The sequence below is a fragment of the Ursus americanus genome, chromosome 12 (assembly GCF_024610735.1).
Source record: "Ursus americanus isolate L20-20 chromosome 12, mUrsAme1.1.p, whole genome shotgun sequence".
NCBI lineage: Eukaryota > Metazoa > Chordata > Mammalia > Carnivora > Ursidae > Ursus > Ursus americanus.
Window position 1 is genome coordinate 4982263 of NC_142138.1, and position 18127 is coordinate 5000389.

The window sequence follows — 18127 nt, forward strand, 5'->3', positions numbered from 1 at the left end:
TGGACCTCCCAGTGGCTTTGGCCTGGCTCGGTTGTCAGGAGTTGCGACTGTCTCCTATTCTGGAATAAACCATGTTGCTCTTAAAATAACTGAGAGTTTTATTTATTTTTAAACATTTATTATTTATTTTAGAGAGAGAGGGAGGGGAGGAGCAGAGGGAGAAGGAGAAAATCTCAGGCCGACTCTGAGCTGAGTGCGGCAATGGTGGTGGGGCTCATTCCCCGACCCTGAGATCCCGACCTGAACCAAAATCAAGAGTGGGTGGACTCACCGACTGAGCCCGCAGGCGCCCCACTGATAGTTTTAAGTTTCACACATCTAGGCCCTTCTCAGGTGGGCCTTTCATTCAGTCAATAAACATTTATGGAGGGCCTGCTATGTGCCAGGCACCAATCCTAAAGGACCTCACGTACTGCTAACAATCCTGTGAGGTAGGCATTTTAACCACCCCCCTTTTACATGTTGAGGCACAGATTCAGAGAACGAAACACAGAAAGGGAGTACTAGCAGAGTATTTCAGCAGACAGCATTTCCAGCCACAAAGCACATTCCCGCCCTGTGTCCTACAGAGTTTCGCTTTCAGGAGCAGTAATGGTGGTAAAGCTTGATGGTTAATAGCAATGGTTTGAGACTAGAGCTGAGTTTCAGTCCCCACTCGGCCACGTGTGTGATCCACAGAAGTCATTTAACCCCTCTTGTCTTCAGTTACCTCAGCTGTAAAATAAGGATCATAAAAATGCCTTCCTCCTAGGTGTGTTGGGAGGACAAATGAGATAAAGCACATAAAGTCCTAGGAGAGACGCCTGGATGGGAGTATTTTGTTTGTGTATGTAACCCCCACCCCATCCCCCTAAGGGAGAGTGCCAGGTCCCCAGACTCCTGGTCAGGCGCCCTCTCTGCTCTCTGGATGTAAAATCCAGGATGGCCCATGACTGGAGAAGGGTGACTCTGGGAAAGCCAGTCTGGGAAAGCCAGTAGGAGGTGGCTGAGCAAAAGGACAAGTGATGGGTGTCTGGCCTTGAAGAAGAGCCCTGGGAGAGAGACATGGGGTCCCAGAGTTGGGAAAGGGGAAGGGGCGGCAGGTGGGCTCTCCAGGGGACTTCCTGGGCCCCTTCCGCCTGGTGCCCCTGGAAGCCCCGAGCACGGGAGAGGTGGGCGCCCGGGGAGGGTCTCCTGGAAAGATGCTTCTAAACTGTTTGCAGGGATTAATCAGGTCCGCGAGCCCCATCAGTCGGTCGCTGCTCCCTGTCCTCTCGGCCGGCCTTTCCCCGCAGGGGGCTCCCGCTAGTCACGCCTTCGGGAGCTGGGGCTGTGGGGTGCGCGGGGCGGAGGCTGACCCAGGGCGCCTGGGGGAAAGCGGTTGCCTCACCCGCCCCTCCCCGCCGGGTGCGGGCTTGACCTTGACCGTTGCGCGCCTGCGGCCTTGGCCCGCTGCCAGGCAACAGCGCGCTTCCCCGCTTCCCGGCTTCTCCGCTGGCCGACTGCCGCGCGGCGCTCTTCCCGCCCCTTCCGCGCAGGCGGGCGCGGGCTCCCGGGCCGATCCAGGCCGGGTTTTGCGGCGGCACGCGCGCGTGCTGATTCCTCATCTGTCGCTCTTGGCATCCGTCGGCCGCGAGAGATCATGGTGCTGGACGAACTGTGGGCTGCGCTGTCTGGCGCCTCCGGGGCTGCCCTGGCCTGCTGCTTCGTGGCAGCGGCCGTGGCCCTGCGCTGGTCAAGTCGCCGGCCGGCGCGGGGCGCGGCGGCCCGGGCGCGGCAGAGGCAGCGGGCGGCCCTGGAGAGCATGGATAAGGCGGCGCAGTGCTTCCGCCTCCAGGTGACCGCTCGGGTCCGGCGTGTGTGGGGAGGCACAGCGCGGGGGTATCCCTAGCAGCCTTTTCAGGCGCGCTGGCGCGCGGACGGGCAGGTGGCGGGCAGCGCAGGTTTTACTTTCGGAACCCCTCCACGCCCTAAAGCATTCCGTGCTCTTTCCGAGTCAGGTAGAGCCGGCCGAGAGGAGGAGGAGGGAAACGAAAGGGACAGGGCAAGTCATGAAAGGACATCGCCGCACTCAAAGAAGGAGGAGCTTTGCTCGGTGCCAAAGAATCTCAAGACTGTTAGAACGCAAAAATGCAAGCCTGGCAACCATTAGGATGCTCGGGTTTAGGACTTCCGAATCAGAGTGATGGCCAAGGAAATCTGCAGAGCTCACAGTTCAAAGTGCTTGATAATGCTTGGTGATACAGAAAGCGAGTCAGGGCAGAACTTGCCCAAGTGCAAGGGAGCTGGGCTGGAATAGTCTCCCCAGCTCCTGCCGCCCCGGTGTCGTCCTAACCCCTGATAGGCCTCTTTCCTTGAGCAGGTGTAATTCCAGCCCTTCCCTGGATGATCCGTCAACAAGCTTTTCTCCTTCCGGATCAGCTCAGGGCGTGTTTAGGCGCCAGGGAGGAGCCTAAAGGAGGGGACTTTCTCGCTCCAGGTGTTTGAGACACTGGACCCAGCTAGAAATCAAAATGATAAATTCTGAGAGATGTTCTTATGTACCGAGAGAGGAAAAACTCGCCACAATTGTTTGTGAAGGTTTGTGTTCGGTAGGATTCAGATCTGCCAGGTGGGAAAGCACTCCAGGTGACTGGGGATACAACAGGAGTCAGGAGGATGTGCCTAGCTGGGAGCCAGGGATGGGGTCACGGAAAATTGCACTTAGCAGATGGTTGGCTGCAGCAAGTGATTTTACAGTTGGGCCAGAGCCGGAACTAGAACCTAGATACCCAGTGGGACTCTCCAGCCTCATTCCAGCGGGGAAAACGGGGGTGGGGGGGAGATAATAGGTAGGGAGACCGGGCCTTAGGATGCCAGGCCCAGGGTGCAGCCTTGATCACAGTGAGGTTTTAGCTGCTGTGAATTTCCTACACACCGTTCCCAGGCCAGGATATGTCGTATTTATTCATTTGTTGACGTAAATATGTGTCTGGTTGCAGCCTCTATTCGTCAAGCTGGCTGAAAAGCCCACCGTCCGTTTTTAGATGTTCAATCCAGACTGGCCACTGACCCTACCCGAGCCCAAGTTCTTGCCTGTCTAGTCCTCCTTCTCTGGCTGAACTCCAAGGCACCCCACTCAGGGATCCCTGCAATGATACCCGGTCAGCCTGGAGACCCTCCACTGCTCCCAAGCCCCCCACCCCCACCCCCCCACCCCCGTTCTGCAGCAACAGCCAGAACTGCAGCCAGCCAGTTCTATCAGCAAGAACTGTGTGGGGGCAGCTTCAGGGATCAGCCCACACTTCCTGCCTCCTGCACTCCCCTCCTCGTCACAAGAAACCCACCTGCTAGCAGGAGTGTGAGGTGGTGGAAGGGTGGGTCTTCCTTCACTTCGGCTCCAAACACCAGCATCTACACAGTTTCCCTCTGGAGAGACTGCCTTTCATTATTTTTAAGAACAAAATCTCCCAGGGTGAGTTTTGGCTCTGAAATAGGAAACACTGTTTTTACACCCTCCCTGGGGCAAGAAAGCCTGGCCTCAGAACATCCCAAGTTTGGCTCTTCCAGCTGGGTGAAGAGTGAAATTTGCCCTTTGATTTTCCTGCGACTGTGAAGGAGAAAGAACTATCTCAGTAATCTCATCGGGTTTGAACAATCAGGTCTTGATGACAGTAGCTCTCAAGGCCCTGGGGGCAGTTAAGAGGTAGGTAGTTTAGCTGAACTCAGTCCCTTGGGACCTTGGGACCAGCTCCTTCCTCCTTCCTGCCCCCAAATGCCTTTCTGCTTGGCTCTGGAGTCGCAGGATGATGGGGATGTGGGTTTTGAGGTTGTCTCAGGAGCCTTTCTTCTGGGGCTTTTTCGGCCCAGCCCCAAATAGCAAGAGGCCGTAGTGAGGTAAGCAGGGCCCTGGGCGGGCCCTGGGGGAACACAGCAGCGAGGTGGTGCAGCTCCGGCCTGATAGACTCCTGACGGGGCTGACTGGGGGCCCAGGTACCTCCAGTGTGCCCAGGCATCGCTGGAGGAGGGGGAATCCTAAGCATCCCTGAATCATCACAAAATGGTTCACCTCTCGGCTCTTGAACAACTCTAGAGTGAGACCTGCTTCTGGTAACTCTCTGTTGACTGTGCGAGGCTTAATCTGTAACAACTCTTTGCGTACTTTCCCCCCCACCTTGGCCCCTGAATGAGTTTTAACAGCCTTTCTAGACTGAAGAAAGGGACCAACAGCCGTAGACTCTGATGGCTGGGAGAGATATACCAGAGCCCCTGCTCACGCCTCTGCCTTTGCCCACATCTCTTACAACCCGTTTGGTCAGAACCCCGCTGGTCTTAACAGATGCCGCTCCCTTCCATTGGATCTGACCCGTAGTTCCATCTCCTGGCCTTCTCCAAGCCCCGCTTGAACCTGACTTTAAAGCAAAATAATTCAGTAGATGATTCATTCGTTGAGACCAGGATTCGTGGCCTACATGACCAAATGGAAAAGATATCTTGAAATAGAACAAAAGTGAGAAAAACCATGAGGGAAAAGAAAAAAGACATGGAGGACCACGTAGCATCCCAGAAATTAGGACAGGAGGGGCCTCAAGGAGAAAAGCAGCTGGCGGGGGGCAGCAGTTCGGTGATAGCTCTAGCATCCGTCCTTGGAAAAGAATGCTACGGGGTGGCCCTATGCTATTTTAGAACTTGTTTGTACACTGCTCTGCATTCTCCATTCAAATGTCGTTGCCTGCGTGTTTGCAGACTTTCTTGGGTGTCTTGTGAAAAAGGAAATGTCTCAGCTGCCTGATAACTAGTTGAAGACTTAAAAATAACTGTTAGCAATGGTGTCATGAGCCATCCGCACCGAAGAACAAAGGACAGAGTTAAAATTTGTGCTGAGACTGGAGGGAGCTTCTGACAGCTTCCAGCTGAGGCGCACAGGGTCTCTGTGGCGTCTTGTGGGAAGGTGGGAAATGTTGGTAATTATCCTAGTGTGGGGGACTCTTAGCTGATTTTTACTCTCTTCCCCATACTGTTAGGCATTCTTTTCTACAGTGAGGACATTTATATAATCAGAAAAAAAAATTAAAACCATTTTGCTATTTTCATCATGAAGTGGGAAAGGCAAGGTGTAATAAGTACGGTGTTTTTAGTATGATTCCTTTGTGCAAAACCAGAATATATAAAAATAATGACATACATGGTGGGCTTTTCAAAAACATTTTTTTTCCCCTGTAAGATTTCATTAGAAGCCATTAACTATGGTTTCCTTTTCAGAAGAGGGACTGGGCAGGGTGGTCCTAGAGGTGAGTGGGGTAAATGTTCATTTTTCATTTTGTATCTCTTTTTAAAAAATATATCACCAGGGATTATCTAGTGTGTGTGGAGAGATCATGGATTCATTTTCTTTCTTCTTTGTGGCTCCCTGTATTTTGTGGATATATATATAATATATATTAGGTATATATTATATATATATATATCTCCCAAGTCAGTAACGTATCTGTTGAACAAATGAAGGCCAGGGGGTATAGTGTTCTTGCTGTTAAGGCCGGGGCACCAAGGCTGTGTGGTGGGCACGTCTGGAGGGCGTGAGTAGGTGGTGTCTCAGGGAGGGCTGTGGAGGAGTCTGACAAGCCTGGAAGCACCTCCCGGCACACCTCTGAGGCTTGTGGTGTGACAGGGACCTTCAGGGGAGAGGCAAGGCCCGATTGGCTTTGCACTGTCTGGCCTGGCAGGAAGGGCAGGTGAGTGAGGCAAGCTTTGGCCTGGCAGCCAGTCAGGTGGCCCCCGTGTGAGCTAGGAGAGAAAGCCTGGGCGCTGGTGAGGGTTTTGGTGGAGGGGATGGAGAAGTGGCCATTTTCCAGAGCTACTTAGTGGGCACAGTGACTGACTGGATTTGGCCATGGGTGAGAGGGAGAAGGAGGGATCTGGCATGACTCCTTTTTTCTCACTTTACCACCTGAATGGACAGCAGCCCTTCCCTAAGCAAGGGTACGCAGAACAGGAGCCGGTGCAAAGTGGGGGAGCAGTGAGCTCAGGGAGAAGGACACAGGGGTGGGTGGCAATGGGAATAGCCTGTGAACACCAGAGCTCAACTGGGTCAGGCTGGGTGGAGGGTCAGGAGACCGTGGGGCAGGTGGAGAGCCTGGATTGGAAGCCACGAGACAAGGATTCACTTTTCCCAGCATCAGAGAGGGAACAAGAGGAACCTGTCTCTTCCCACATCTGGCTCCTTCTCATCCTTCAGATCACAGCCGAAAGAAGTGTCACCTCCTCGGAGAGGCCTGACCATCCCGTCTGAGTCAGTCCTCTGTTATTTCCATCACAGCACTGTGCACTTGGCTTCTGGCACTTTCCATGAACTGTCCATCATTTGTTAATTTGTTTCTTTTCTTGAGGGCAGGCTCTCTGAAAGCAGGGACTTGTCTGTCTTGGTTACCTCTAAATTCATAGCCCTTAACGTAGTCCTTGGCACGCAGTAGATGCTCAGAACATGTTTGTCGACTGACTGAATAAATGGATGATGCAAGTGGCAGAGAAGCAGGAGAAAACCAGAGGAAGTTGAAGAGAGCCAGTGTGTGGTCTCAATACCTTTGAGTCTCTCAGTGACATGTGGAGCAAAGAACAGAATCAAGTATCTTTTGGATTTGGCAAGAGGAGGGCCCTAGTGACCTTGGCAAGAGCAGGAGAGAGTGGGGCTGGGAAGTGGTGGCCGTGATTCAGAGATTCTCCTCTAACCGTGTTTGCTAATTGGCTCAATACCTTTGAGGAGGGAACAAGCTGGGTTTGCAGGCAGGGGCTGACCCTGGAGACTCTGGGAGCCTTCCAGGCCTGGCAGTACGGTATCTGAAAAAACGTCCCCCCTCCTTCCGAGAGCTCTTCTCTGACTGCCCCTCTACCTGCCTGCGCGCCCCCCACGCACCACACCGAGTTTTATTTTCTTCAAGTTATTTTTCTCCCTCTCAGATTCTTGTTTACTTATTAATTACCTGCTCGCTTCCCAAAGCATGGACGTGCCTTTTTTGTTCAGTCGTATCCCCGTGCCTGGTGTGGTGCTTGGTACAGAGTAGACACCTAATACAAATCTGGAATGAAGGGAAAAAGTCCTCTTTTAGGTGTGCCCTCTGGCTACAGCCCCAACCACCCAGGATGGTGTCTTTTTTTATTTTTATTTTTGGCTTCCCTGCTAGGGGTCGAGTGGTTAGGTGCAGGTGGGTAGCCAGTGGACAGCCTATGCTGAGCGGGCAGAGAACTGTAGTTTACCGGTATGGTCCTGGGTGACGCACTTCGCCTCTCGGCACTTTAGTTTCTCTGTCTGTGCAATGGGAATGGTAACAAGATTTCACCAACATACAGAGCATACCAGCACGGTGCCTACAGGCAGCTAGTAGTGGGGGTGGTTTGTAATGGTTTAATAATCAGCCTGGGCATGGCCTTTCCCAGGGCACCCCCACCGATAACCTTCTGGAAGAGATACATCTGCACTGTCCATGACAAGGACCTGCCTAGGCTGGGCCCCATTTCTGGTGTCAGAGCTGCAGGTGGGCATGGCTGTCAAGGGTTGGCACATGACAGCGAGCATCTGCTTTGGCAGGTGTGGGGACCTAGGAGCATGGGCCCCATGTGTCTGCTGTAGGCACTTGGGGCCTGTGGGGAAAGGGGGTACTTACCTGAAGTGTCTTCCCAGAATCCTGACCTGGACTCAGAGGCTCTGCTGGCCCTGCCCCTGACTCAACTGGTGCAGAAGTTACACAGTGGGGAGCTGTCCCCTGAGGCAGCGCTTTTCACCTACGTGGGAAAGGTAAGGGCCGCAAGGGTGAGGCCCAGTGCCAGGGATCCTCCCTCTCTCTGCAAAGGCTGTGCGGAAAACCTGGCCTGGAGTTCGTCTCTCTGAGGGCCGGGGTGGGACCACAGTGCCAGGGGCTGCCAGGAGCTGTGTGTGTGTGAGAGAGAGAGAGAGAAAGAGAGAGAGAGAAGGAGAAAGAAGAGAGAGAGAGGAGCTGACTCTGTGTGTGTATTTGTGTTGGGGCGACACTGAGCATGTTGTTTTAGCTAAAAGCCTGGCTTTCAGCCCAGACTTCCCTCTCCCTCCCGCCTCCTCCCCATCGGTCACCAAGTGTGGTCTGTTCTCTTTCTATAGCTCTCTCCCGTCCAACCCCTGGTCCCCAACCCCCCAGCAGCCACCCTGGTCCTCCACCACCGTCTTCCTCCATGATGGAGAACCAGCCTCCTGGCCGGATGCTCTCTCGGGTCTCCAGTTCTTCAGACTCTGCTCTCCCGCTCCCCTTCAGTCTCGAGCACCCTGTCTGGCCAAGGCCTTCTGGAGGGTGGGCAGCAATAGCCTGGCTGCCTGCCGGTGGTTCCCTGGCACCCAGAGCCTGCCACGCCGAGCCCTGCCTTGTGTGGGATTCCCTTTACCTGGAAGGCTCTTCTCCCTCTTCTTACCCCACTTGGGGCAGCAGGCATCCCTGGCTGAACCTTAGGGGCTCAGAAAAGGAGGCCCTCTTCCAAGGAGGCTTCCCTGACCCTCCTCCCCTCCCAGCCTGAGTTAGGGTTCCCTCTTCAGTGCTCGCTTTTTAACACATTTCTCTTGGCATTGTTGCACTTGCCTTGTCCTCTTTCCCCTGTCAACACTGGCCCCTTGTGGACAGAGCTTGTCTTATTTGTCTTCGTACTTGGTGCGGGACACTGTGTCTTTCCTACAGTAAGTGTTCCAGGCATCTGTTTGAAATGAGATGAAGGAAAGAAAGGGTTTATGAGTTGCCTTGCTTCTGGTTTCTTGAAACAGAGTGTGTGACAGTGACTATGGCCACTAAGCAGGCCGATGTGCCCGCTGGGTGACGGATGGGTGTGGGTGACCACAGGGTGAGTGACTGCCGCTGAGCGAGGGGAAAGGAGGCTGACTACGAGGGAGGACCCCGATTTCATGTGCCGAGGTGTGGCAGCGAGCCCACACCCGTTTTCCTCAGATGTCTCGCAGGGACAGGAGTGTTTGTTGAAAGCCATACATGGTTCTGCCCTGGCCTAGCCCTCCCATAGGGCGCTGCTGAGTGTGGTTTGAGCGCTATGGAGAGGCCTCATGGCAGAGGGTCCCCGTTAGGGCATCATTTCCTTTTAGGCAAGCTCCCACCCCTTTAAATGATTGGTATCAGCCAGTCACTCCTCCATGTGACTTGATTATCAGATTAAAGAGAGTCTGGGAGAGGGGACGCTTAACTGGGGCCGGTGTGGGCCAGGCCTGGGGCAGGAGAGAGCCTACTGGCCTCTGGAAGGCTGGAGCCCGGGTCTAGCCCTGCTCCGTGCTGACTCCCAGGGTGACCTGAGATGGGGATCTGCCCCTGTCTGCTTCACTGACAGAGATGTGGCTTAGAGGCCGAAGCTCAGCTTCCTCCCAGCTCATCCCCGCTGGGGAGTGTCTGAAGCTAGTGTCTTGCTCCTTTGGGTGCCTTGGTTGTGCCCTGGTCCTGGAAGTACTTTCTCCATCTTGGGGTTGAGGCCAGAGACTGCCAGGGTGAGGCTGGGGCTAGATGTCCCCAGTGAGGTGGGTGCTGGGCTCTAGATTATTCTCTGTGCTCCTGGTTCTGGGCCATGCTGCTGGTTACCCTGCTGGGTATACTTTAAAAGGCCAATTTTATATAATGTATATTCAACCACAATTAAAAAAAAAAAAAGAGGCCAATCTCACTCTGCCTTGCGTCCATTTCTCCCTCCTCCAGGCCTGGGAAGTAAACAAAGGGACCAACTGTGTGACTACCTACCTGGCGGACTGTGAGACTCAGCTGTCCCAGGCTCCGAGGCGGGGCCTGCTCTATGGCGTCCCTGTGAGCCTCAAGGAGTGCTTCAGCTACAAGGTGTGCCCTGCCTCCCATCCGGCTCCACCCCCCGCACCCCTGTCCCTGCCAGCCAGCCTGCCTCCTGGCTTACCCTGGGCCCTCCGAGGAAGTATCAGGGTCCAGAGGCCCTGAGAGGGACCCCGGGTGGGTGCCCCACCTTGGCCTGTGAGATGGCGGTCGGAGGGGACCCTCTGCTGCTGAAGGGCCCCGGAGCCATCAGCCACACCCCTCTCGGGCCTGTCCCGCCCTCTAGGGCCAGGACTCCACTCTGGGCTTGAGCCTGAACGAGAGCATGCCTGCGGAGTGTGACAGCGTGGTGGTGCGGGTGCTGAAGATGCAGGGCGCCGTGCCCTTCGTGCACACCAACGTCCCTCAGTCCATGTTCAGGTAGGCTTGGGGGCCGGGTGGGAGGCAGGGCACACCAGCAGGGGTGCTGGCACCAGTGTGACCGGGGCTGACCTGTCCCTGCCTTCCACAGCTACGACTGCAGTAACCCCCTCTTTGGCCAGACCTTGAATCCGTGGCAGTCCTCCAAAAGCCCGGGTGGCTCCTCCGGGGGTGAAGGGGCCCTCATTGGGGCTGGAGGCTCCCCCCTGGGCTTAGGCACTGACATTGGAGGCAGCATCCGCTTTCCCTCTGCCTTCTGTGGCATCTGTGGCCTCAAGCCCACGTCAAACCGCATCAGGTATGGTGTGGCCAGTGGGTGGAAGGAGCTTCTGGGTCTCTTGCTGTGTGATCTTGGCCTAGCTTCCAACCTCTCTAGGCCCCAGGCGGGGATTCCCTCACTGGGGTTTTGCTGGGAGGGAGTGTCACAGCACCATTGGCCTTGGTTCCTAGTTTCCAAAGTGGTGAGAGTTCTAAGCTGCTGTATGGGTTTGGGGTTGGGCAGAGGGTGACCATTTCCTGTTTTCAACATCTTGTGTTTCTTATCCAGCAAGAGTGGCCTGAAGGGCTGTGTCTATGGACAGGTAGCAGGTGAGGTCGGGGGTTCCCTCAGTGCCCTGGAGGAGGGGGGGGTCTGCCTGATCCACCTCTACCCCTGCCTCTCCTGGGGATAGTGTTTGACTCCCAGGCTAGTCTAGGTCTGAGTTCCTACCTCCTTGTCTCTGCTCACACTCCTGGGCCATGGCCCAGCCCTTGCTTGGACCCAGCCCCAGAGCCCATTAGGGCAGGGTGATCTTTCTTTCTTCCCCTCCCTACCCCACAGTGCCGCTCTCAATCGGCCCCATGGCCCGAGATGTGGAAAGCCTAGCCCTGTGCCTGCGAGCGCTGCTGTGTGAGGACATGTTCCGCTTGGACCCCACGGTGCCCCCGCTGCCCTTCAAGGAGGAGGTGAGCAGGGGTGGGGACGGGCATGGGGTTGACTTTGGTTACTGCTGGTGCTCCTGAGCCCGGAGAGCAGTCCCAGGCAGTGTGCAGACATGGGAGACCCTGTCTCTTGAAAACCAGCCCCCAAGGGTCTGAAGCCAGGCTCCACTGCTGGTCCACAGACAGCCACCAGATGGAGCCCTTGCCTGCCTGTGGCCACCCTGGGGCGTTCCGCCTGGCCTGGGAGGCCTCTGCTGGGGAAAGGTCCCACCTTCTGGCCTCAGCCTCTTCTGCCCCCACTGAGAGACAAGAGTCACTTCTCAGCCCAGAACCACTTGAGGGAGAACTAGGGTGTTCGTTGGCAGGAGATCTGGGCTGGGTGGGGTGAGCTGCCCCTCCTTGGCAGAGGATATTCTCACGACCCAGTGGTTTAAGAACCCCTTCCTGATTGGGGTGCCTGGGTGGCACAGCGGTTAAGCGTCTGCCTTCGGCTCAGGGCGTGATCCCGGCGTTATGGGATCAAGCCCCACATCAGGCTCCTCCGCTGGGAGCCTGCTCCTTCCTCTCCCACTCCCCCTGCTTGTGTTCCCTCACTCGCTGGCTGTCTCTCTCTCTGTCAAATAAATAAATAAAATCTTTAAAAAAAAAAAAAAAAAAAAAAGAACCCCTTCCTGAGAGGGAGGAGAGGAGGGGAGGAGGTCCTTGTGATGTGGTCTGGAACGAATTATCATGGGTGCCAGGACTTGCATTCTTGAAACAGGCAGTGGAGGGCCTAGACTCAGGAGACCGGTTACCTGGGTTCTGGACCTAGGTTCTGACCTGTTGTCAGTCTGCACTGGATGGACTGGGGCGAGGCCCAGCCCCACTCTGGGCCGTTTGCCTATCTCCCTACCTAGACCTGGAGCCTCAATTTCGTCACACGGTCAGTGGGAATCCTCATCCGTGCCGGCCCCTCCTGCAGAGTCATTGTAAACGGGTTTTGTGGAAGGGTCAGATGCAGAAAGGGCCGGCCTCTCAGGCACTCAGTTTTCTGGGGATCCGGGCTACAGCCTGTCAGCTGTGTCTGGGGCTGAGTAGCTTCTCTGATCTCTGGGAGCCCTACTTTGGGCCGCCCTCTCTTGACCTGATTCTGACTCTGGGGTTTTGCCCCCAGGTCTACGCAAGCTCTCGGCCCCTGCGTGTGGGGTATTATGAGACTGACAAGTATACCATGCCCACCCCGGCCATGAAGCGGGCCGTGCTGGAGACGAAGCAGAGCCTGGAGGCTGCTGGCCACACGGTATGGCTGTGGGAACCCGGAAGTCCTGGTACGGCCCCTCCTTCAGGGAAACCTTCCCGGTACCGTGGCTGCCACCTGTTCCCGGCGTCCCTTCACCCTGATTGTTTTGTGGTTGGGATGGGGACGATGTCCCCGTGGGACCCGTGGATAGAGGGCTGATCACGAGTGTTAGGTTACGTGGCGGGTGGTGAACCCAGCCCTGTGCTGGCGATGAGTGAGCGCTGCTCTGGGAGGCTCCCGTCAACCACAGACAGCGGTGCACAGCTGTCCAGAGGTTCCCACCATCCCAGGGTGGTGGGCCAGTGGGTTTCGACCTGCTCATCTGAGACAAGTGTATGTGTGGCTTGACTTCTCGCATGATGGGCGTTTTAAGGGAGTGTTCATGGGTCAGAAAGGCTGCCTTCGTGGCTCCAGTGGGGGCTACCATGGGGCAGGGTTGGTCCATGGGGGTTGTGGGAGGCAAGGGTTTCTAGGTGTGGGGGGCCTTACACCCCCTCAATCTCGCAGCTGGTTCCCTTCCTGCCAAGCAACATACCCCATGCTCTGGAGACCCTGTCAACTGGTGGGCTGTTCAGTGATGGTGGCCACAGCTTCCTACAGAATTTGTGAGTGATGTTGGACTTTGGGGTCTGGGGTGGGGTCTACTGATGGGCCGCTCTGGGAGACAATGGGGGACAGGCCTCAGCTAAACACAAACAAGGTCAGAGCATTCTGGGCAGGGACCTCGCTGCCCCTCTAACTGTGCAGGTGGAGCCTGGAGATCCCTTGCCAGGAGACTTTGGAAAGGGACCGACTCGAGGGGAGGCTGGATTGAACAGAGCTCAATTGAGGAAAACTCACTGGGAGGTAGGGGGTGGGCAGGGGAGTTGCTTGTCTATTTGGGAAAGATTGAGAGACAAGGGCAGGGGGAGGCAGGAAGGGAGAGGTCTAGACATCATGCTGTGACTCCAGGCTTTTCCGACTTGAGCCGAACCTGCCTTTTGAGTAGTTTTGGATCAGACCTACTTTAAGGGACTTTGCAGAGCTCATATTTATTTTATTTTTTATAGCTCTTTTGTTCAAGATTTTATTTATTTATTTATTTATTTATTTATTTATTTATTTATTTGACAGAGAGAGAGAGATCACAAGCAGGGAGGGGGCAGAGGGAGAAGCAGACTCCCTGCTGAGCAGGGAGCCCTGTGTGGGGCTCAATCCCAGGACCCTGGGATCAGGACCTGAGCTGAAGGCAGTTGTTTAACCGACTGAGCCACCCAGGCGCCCCCAGAGCTCATGTTTAGAGAAGCTGGTTCCACTTAGACGCTTTCAGTCCTTAAAGGTGGATAGGGGTGCAAGACAGACCTGTGAAGGGCTGTGGCTGGGCCGACTGGCCCTCCTCTTGTACCTGAGTATGGTCCAGGCTTCGGCAGAAGTGGCTGCTCCTCACTCTGGCCCTGAGAGCGAAGCCCTGGGGTCGGCCTCCTGAGACCTTTCCCTGAGCTCTAGAGCTAGAGACAGCTTCAGAAATAAGGGTCATGGCGGCTGCATTGTCCCTCTAGGCTGGCGGCAGCATTAATAGGGGATGTCCTCGGTGTCAGGGCCTGGCCATGGAAATGTTGCCCTCATGGAGTCCTTATGGCTTTGAGCTGAGTGTGCCGGGGAGGGAGACGCGGGGACCTGCCTTGGGAAGCTCCAGTGGGTATGGAGTGGAGCCCAGGCGTCCCAAATGATCAGCAGAAATAAGTCACATGTCTAAAAGGAGGCAGGGATGCCTGGGTGGCTCAGTTGGATAAGTGTCTGCTTTCGGTTCAGGTCATGATCCCGGGGTCCTGGGATCTAGTCCCATGTCAGGCTTCCTGCTCGGCAGGAATCCTGCTTCTCCCTCTCCCACTCCCCCTGCTTGTGTTCCCTCTCTCGCTGGCTGTCTCTCTGTCTGTCAAATAAATAAATAAAATCTTTAAAACGAATGAATGAATGAATGAAGGCAGGTAGGGGTGCCTGGCTAGCACAGTCCATATAGCATGGGACTCTTGATCTCTGGGTCGTGAATTTGAACCCCATGTTGGGTGCAGAGATTACTTAAAGAAAAAAGAGAAAATCTTAGAAAGAAAGAAAGAAAGAAAGAAAGAAAGAAAGAAAGAAAGAAAGAAAGAAAGAAAGAAAAGAAAAGAAAAAGGAGAGAAGGCCAGATGACGGGGTCGGAGACCAGTGGTTATGAGAGTCTGGTGAGGGGGAGTGGAGGAGGTGTCATGGAATAGATGACACTGAGCTGGGGGTACAATGAGGGGGGCAAGCCAGGAGGGAGGCCTGGGGAGGGAGTGCTGGACTGGACCCTTTGTCTCCCAGCAAAGGTGATTTCGTGGACCCCTGCTTGGGGGACCTGATCTCCATTCTGAAGATGCCGAGGTGGTTGAAAGGACTGCTGGCTTTCCTGCTGAAGCCTGTGGTGAGAGCGCAAGGAGTGGAGAGCTGGCCTGGGCTGGGAGGGAGCCTCTGGGACTCCTCCCCTCTTGCCTTAGCCTCTCTTGGTTTGGGCAAGCATGGCCTCCTCTTCTCTCCACCCCCTACCCAGACTCCTCTCCTCTCCCCATGCCCTGCAATCTTCAGCCAGCTGCATGCTGACAGAGGGGCTGACCTGGGACCTGGGGGAAGGGACAGAGGGAAGAGGCACAGGTGTTGGCCTGAAGAAGATTGTGTACACTCAGCCCAGAACTGAGTCACTGACACTGTGTTTGTCCTTCGGCAGCTCCCAAGGGTAGCAGGTTTTCTTAACAGCATGAAGTCCCGGTAAGGACATTTCCCATGCCCAGATCTTGCCGCCTCTTCCCCTGACCCAGGGTTAAGTGGTTTCTGATGGGAAGAGCCGAGGGAAGTCTCTTCTGAGGCTGGAAGTGGCCCAGCCAGGGCAGCAACCTCTGTGGCTTCCAGATGGGACCTTGAAGTTTGTCTTCACAGGGTCTAGGTCTGGCTAGAGAAGAGGGGCCTGAAGGAGATCACAGGATGACACAGGGTGCAGAGGAGAAGACCTGGCTAGGGGAGGGTAGAAAGGACCAGGAAAGGAAGCATCCTGGAGGCCCAGGGGAGAGAGGGCTACTGGGGAACCCGTGAGAGACGCTGCTCTTAGAGGTCTGATGGGAACCAAGCTGCACTGGGTCCTGCTGTCCCCTTAGTGGCCTGGGTGGGAAAAGCAGGCCATAAACGGCCTCATTTTTAAGCCCTGACATCCTGCGGACTTGCCCCTTCTCTCACTGCCAGGCATTCAGGACCTTTGACGGCTCTGGTGGGAGTCGGGCCTGCTCCAGGCCTGGCTCTGCTATAAAGTCACTAAGTGACACAGTCTAAATCCCTCTTGGGGCCTGATTGTCTCTACAGGACATGAACTTAGGGCTTTGAACTTCTTTCCTGTGCTACCTCCCTCTTGGAGCTCCCCTAGTTGAGAAGGGTCTGTGGAGGAGTGAGATCTGGGAGGTGCTAAGAGTAGGGGTGTGATGTTGCTACTCCCCATGGCTGTGACCTTGATGGCCAGTGACCTCCTTTCCTCTGCCCAGGTCGGCCGGCAAGCTCTGGGAACTGCAGCACGAGATCGAGGTGAGGCCAGAGGTCCTAGACTAGAGTTGGGTGAGGTGTGGGGCGGAACTAGACAGGGCACCTGCCAGTGGGATCTCTTAGCCACCGGTCCCTCTGGTCCCCTGGAGTGGCCTGTCATTTCCCCTTCCACTCCCCGGACTGGTCTGCTCAGGCCCTGCTCTCTGATCCTCACTCGCCTGGGTGCTGACCCTTGGTGGCTGGGTCAGTCTGTGGCTCCTGTCCTGGATGCCTCTCTGTCCCCCTCTCCCCCGCTCCCCCCGTGCTGTCGGGAACTATGTGGCCCTGCCCTGGCAGGAAAAATGATGTCTACAGTTCATGTGGGAGGTGGAACAATGGAGGCCTCCTGGAGGCAGCCGTGCCTGTCTGCCCCGAGGACCTCCACCCCCATCCCAGTGTGGCTTAGTCCACATGCAGGGGCAGGCCCTGGGGCCAAAGCCACCCCGGCCACGGTCCCTGCACTGAAGAGTCTATGCGATGGGCTGGCTCTGAGGGCTTCCCCTGGTGTGCTGGCCCCCTCCCAGGTGTACCGAAACTCCGTGATTGCCCAGTGGAGAGCGCTGGACCTGGATGTGCTGCTCACCCCCATGCTGGGCCCTGCTCTGGACCTGAATGCCCCAGGCAAGGCCACAGGTGAGGTCAGCTGCCCCAGCACACACCGGGACACTCCCGCCTGCCTCTCCTCTTCTGTGAGTTCAGCGCAGTGCCCAGCAGGCTGCGGGGAGGCTACTGGGAAGTACAAGAGAAGCCTTGGGGGAGGGCTGCACCCTTGGGGAGGGCCCTGTCCTTGGGGAGCTCACAGTCCCACTGGCTGGAGAGAGATGGGGGTCACCTGGGATGCTCTGGGAGGGAACGAGCTCCCTGTTCTCAGCACCACGGAAGTTAGAGATCTTGAGTTACGGAGCCTGTGGTTTGGGGAGGTGCAGTTTCAAGTCCAGGTGGGATTTAGAAAAGCCAAGAAAAATAGGAACAACAGTCCAGGTGGGGAGGCTTCCTGGGCAAAGCCGGCCCCGAATCCGGGTTCCTGGGCTTTGTCACTCACTCCAGTCTGTAGGGGCAGGGTGCCATCTCCCCGGGGGCCGGGGTGGGGGAGACGGTGGCCTCTGGAGTCTCTAGCTGCCCGTGGTGCCTTGCAGCGGCTGTCAGCTACACTCTGCTCTACAACTGCCTGGACTTCCCCGCGGGGGTGGTGCCTGTCACCTCGGTGACCGCAGAGGATGAGGCCCAGATGGAACATTACAGGGGCTACTTTGGGGATATGTGGGACAACGTGCTACAGAAGGTGAGGCCACAGGGCCTGGCCTGGCCCCTGGGCGCCCCCCCTTCCCCTGGACTCCTACCCACACCCTAACTCTGGCTGCTGGGAAGAAAGCAGCATGAGCATGTGCGGTCCTCCCCTCCCCTCCCCTCTCCTCCCTTGCCCTCCCCATTGAGTAAGCTCTACACCCAGCATGGGGCTCAAACTCACTACCCCAAGATCAAGAGTTGCATGCTCTACCGAGTGAGGCAGCCAGGCGCCCCGCTGCCGGCCCTCCTTGATGCGAGGCGCCTGAAAGACTGCAGCCTGGCTCTGCTGTGCTGCCCCTCCTCTCCAGCTGGGGTGCTTCCTGGTCCCTGGTGGGGCCCTGTGTCCACCGCCTTCCATCCTGATGCCCGTGTCCCCTGCAGGCCATGAAGAAGAGCGTGGGGCTGCCAGTGGCCGTGCAGTGCGTGGCTCTGCCCTGGGAGGAAGAGTTGTGTCTGCGGTTCATGCGGGAGGTGGAGCGACTGATGAGCCCCGAAAAGAGGCCATCCTGACTGCTGCCTGCCCACCCGCCTGGCTCTGGAGGACCCGAGACCCCCTTGGTCTGTGCCTGGCCTCGTGCGGGCGCCGCTGCCACCCTGGGAGGGAATGTTCGGCCTGGGGCAGGGGCTTCCATGTCCCCCTCCCTTGATCCCCTGCAAGAAGCGCAGACCCCCTGAGTCTGGACCTTGCTCCCCATTCTGGTCCCCTCCCTCTGCCCTGACACCCCCCCCCCCCCGCCATGTGGCAGGCAGTGAGTATGACATGGGCAGAGGCCCATTCACAGTCAAGAAATGTTTCTAGTCTGTACACTTTCTGGCTGTCATTGTTAGGGCACTGGGGCTTGGGCCCTACTCTGGCCTTGGGCCTTGGCAGTCTCCTGGTTCCCAACCCCCACAGGAGCCACACGGGCTT

The 18127-nt window shown here is 56.4% G+C and overlaps 1 protein-coding gene and 1 long non-coding RNA gene across 2 annotated transcripts; one reads left to right on the plus strand and one right to left on the minus strand.

Moving 5' to 3' along the window:
- Positions 1 to 1568: 1568 nt before the first annotated feature.
- Positions 1569 to 17893, plus strand: LOC123793739 (fatty-acid amide hydrolase 1). The gene is made up of 15 exons (XM_045799644.2): positions 1569 to 1816; positions 7634 to 7747; positions 9663 to 9797; positions 10033 to 10166; positions 10258 to 10464; positions 10714 to 10754; positions 10987 to 11111; positions 12241 to 12366; positions 12874 to 12971; positions 14692 to 14791; positions 15092 to 15132; positions 15894 to 15933; positions 16455 to 16563; positions 17067 to 17212; positions 17599 to 17893. Exons 1-15 carry the CDS (start codon positions 1622 to 1624, stop codon positions 17725 to 17727), a joined length of 1740 nt encoding a protein of 579 aa, XP_045655600.2. The 5' UTR covers positions 1569 to 1621; the 3' UTR covers positions 17728 to 17893.
- LOC123793740 (uncharacterized) lies at positions 2403 to 7739 on the minus strand. Its single transcript, XR_006780061.2, has 4 exons — positions 7617 to 7739; positions 6936 to 7031; positions 3306 to 3446; positions 2403 to 2480 (listed from the first exon to the last, which is right to left on the minus strand). It is a non-coding gene; the product is annotated as an uncharacterized LOC123793740 (long non-coding RNA).
- Positions 17894 to 18127: the final 234 nt, after the last annotated feature.

Coding starts and splice junctions, on each gene's coding strand:
- LOC123793739 (XM_045799644.2), top strand. CDS start 1,622: ATGGTGCTGGACGAACTGTGGGCTGCGCTGTCTGGCGCCTCCGGGGCT. Junction 7,748..9,662: donor TTTTCACCTACGTGGGAAAG/GTAAGGGCCGCA, acceptor TCCCTCCTCCAG/GCCTGGGAAGTAAACAAAGG. Junction 15,133..15,893: donor CTTAACAGCATGAAGTCCCG/GTAAGGACATTT, acceptor TCCTCTGCCCAG/GTCGGCCGGCAAGCTCTGGG.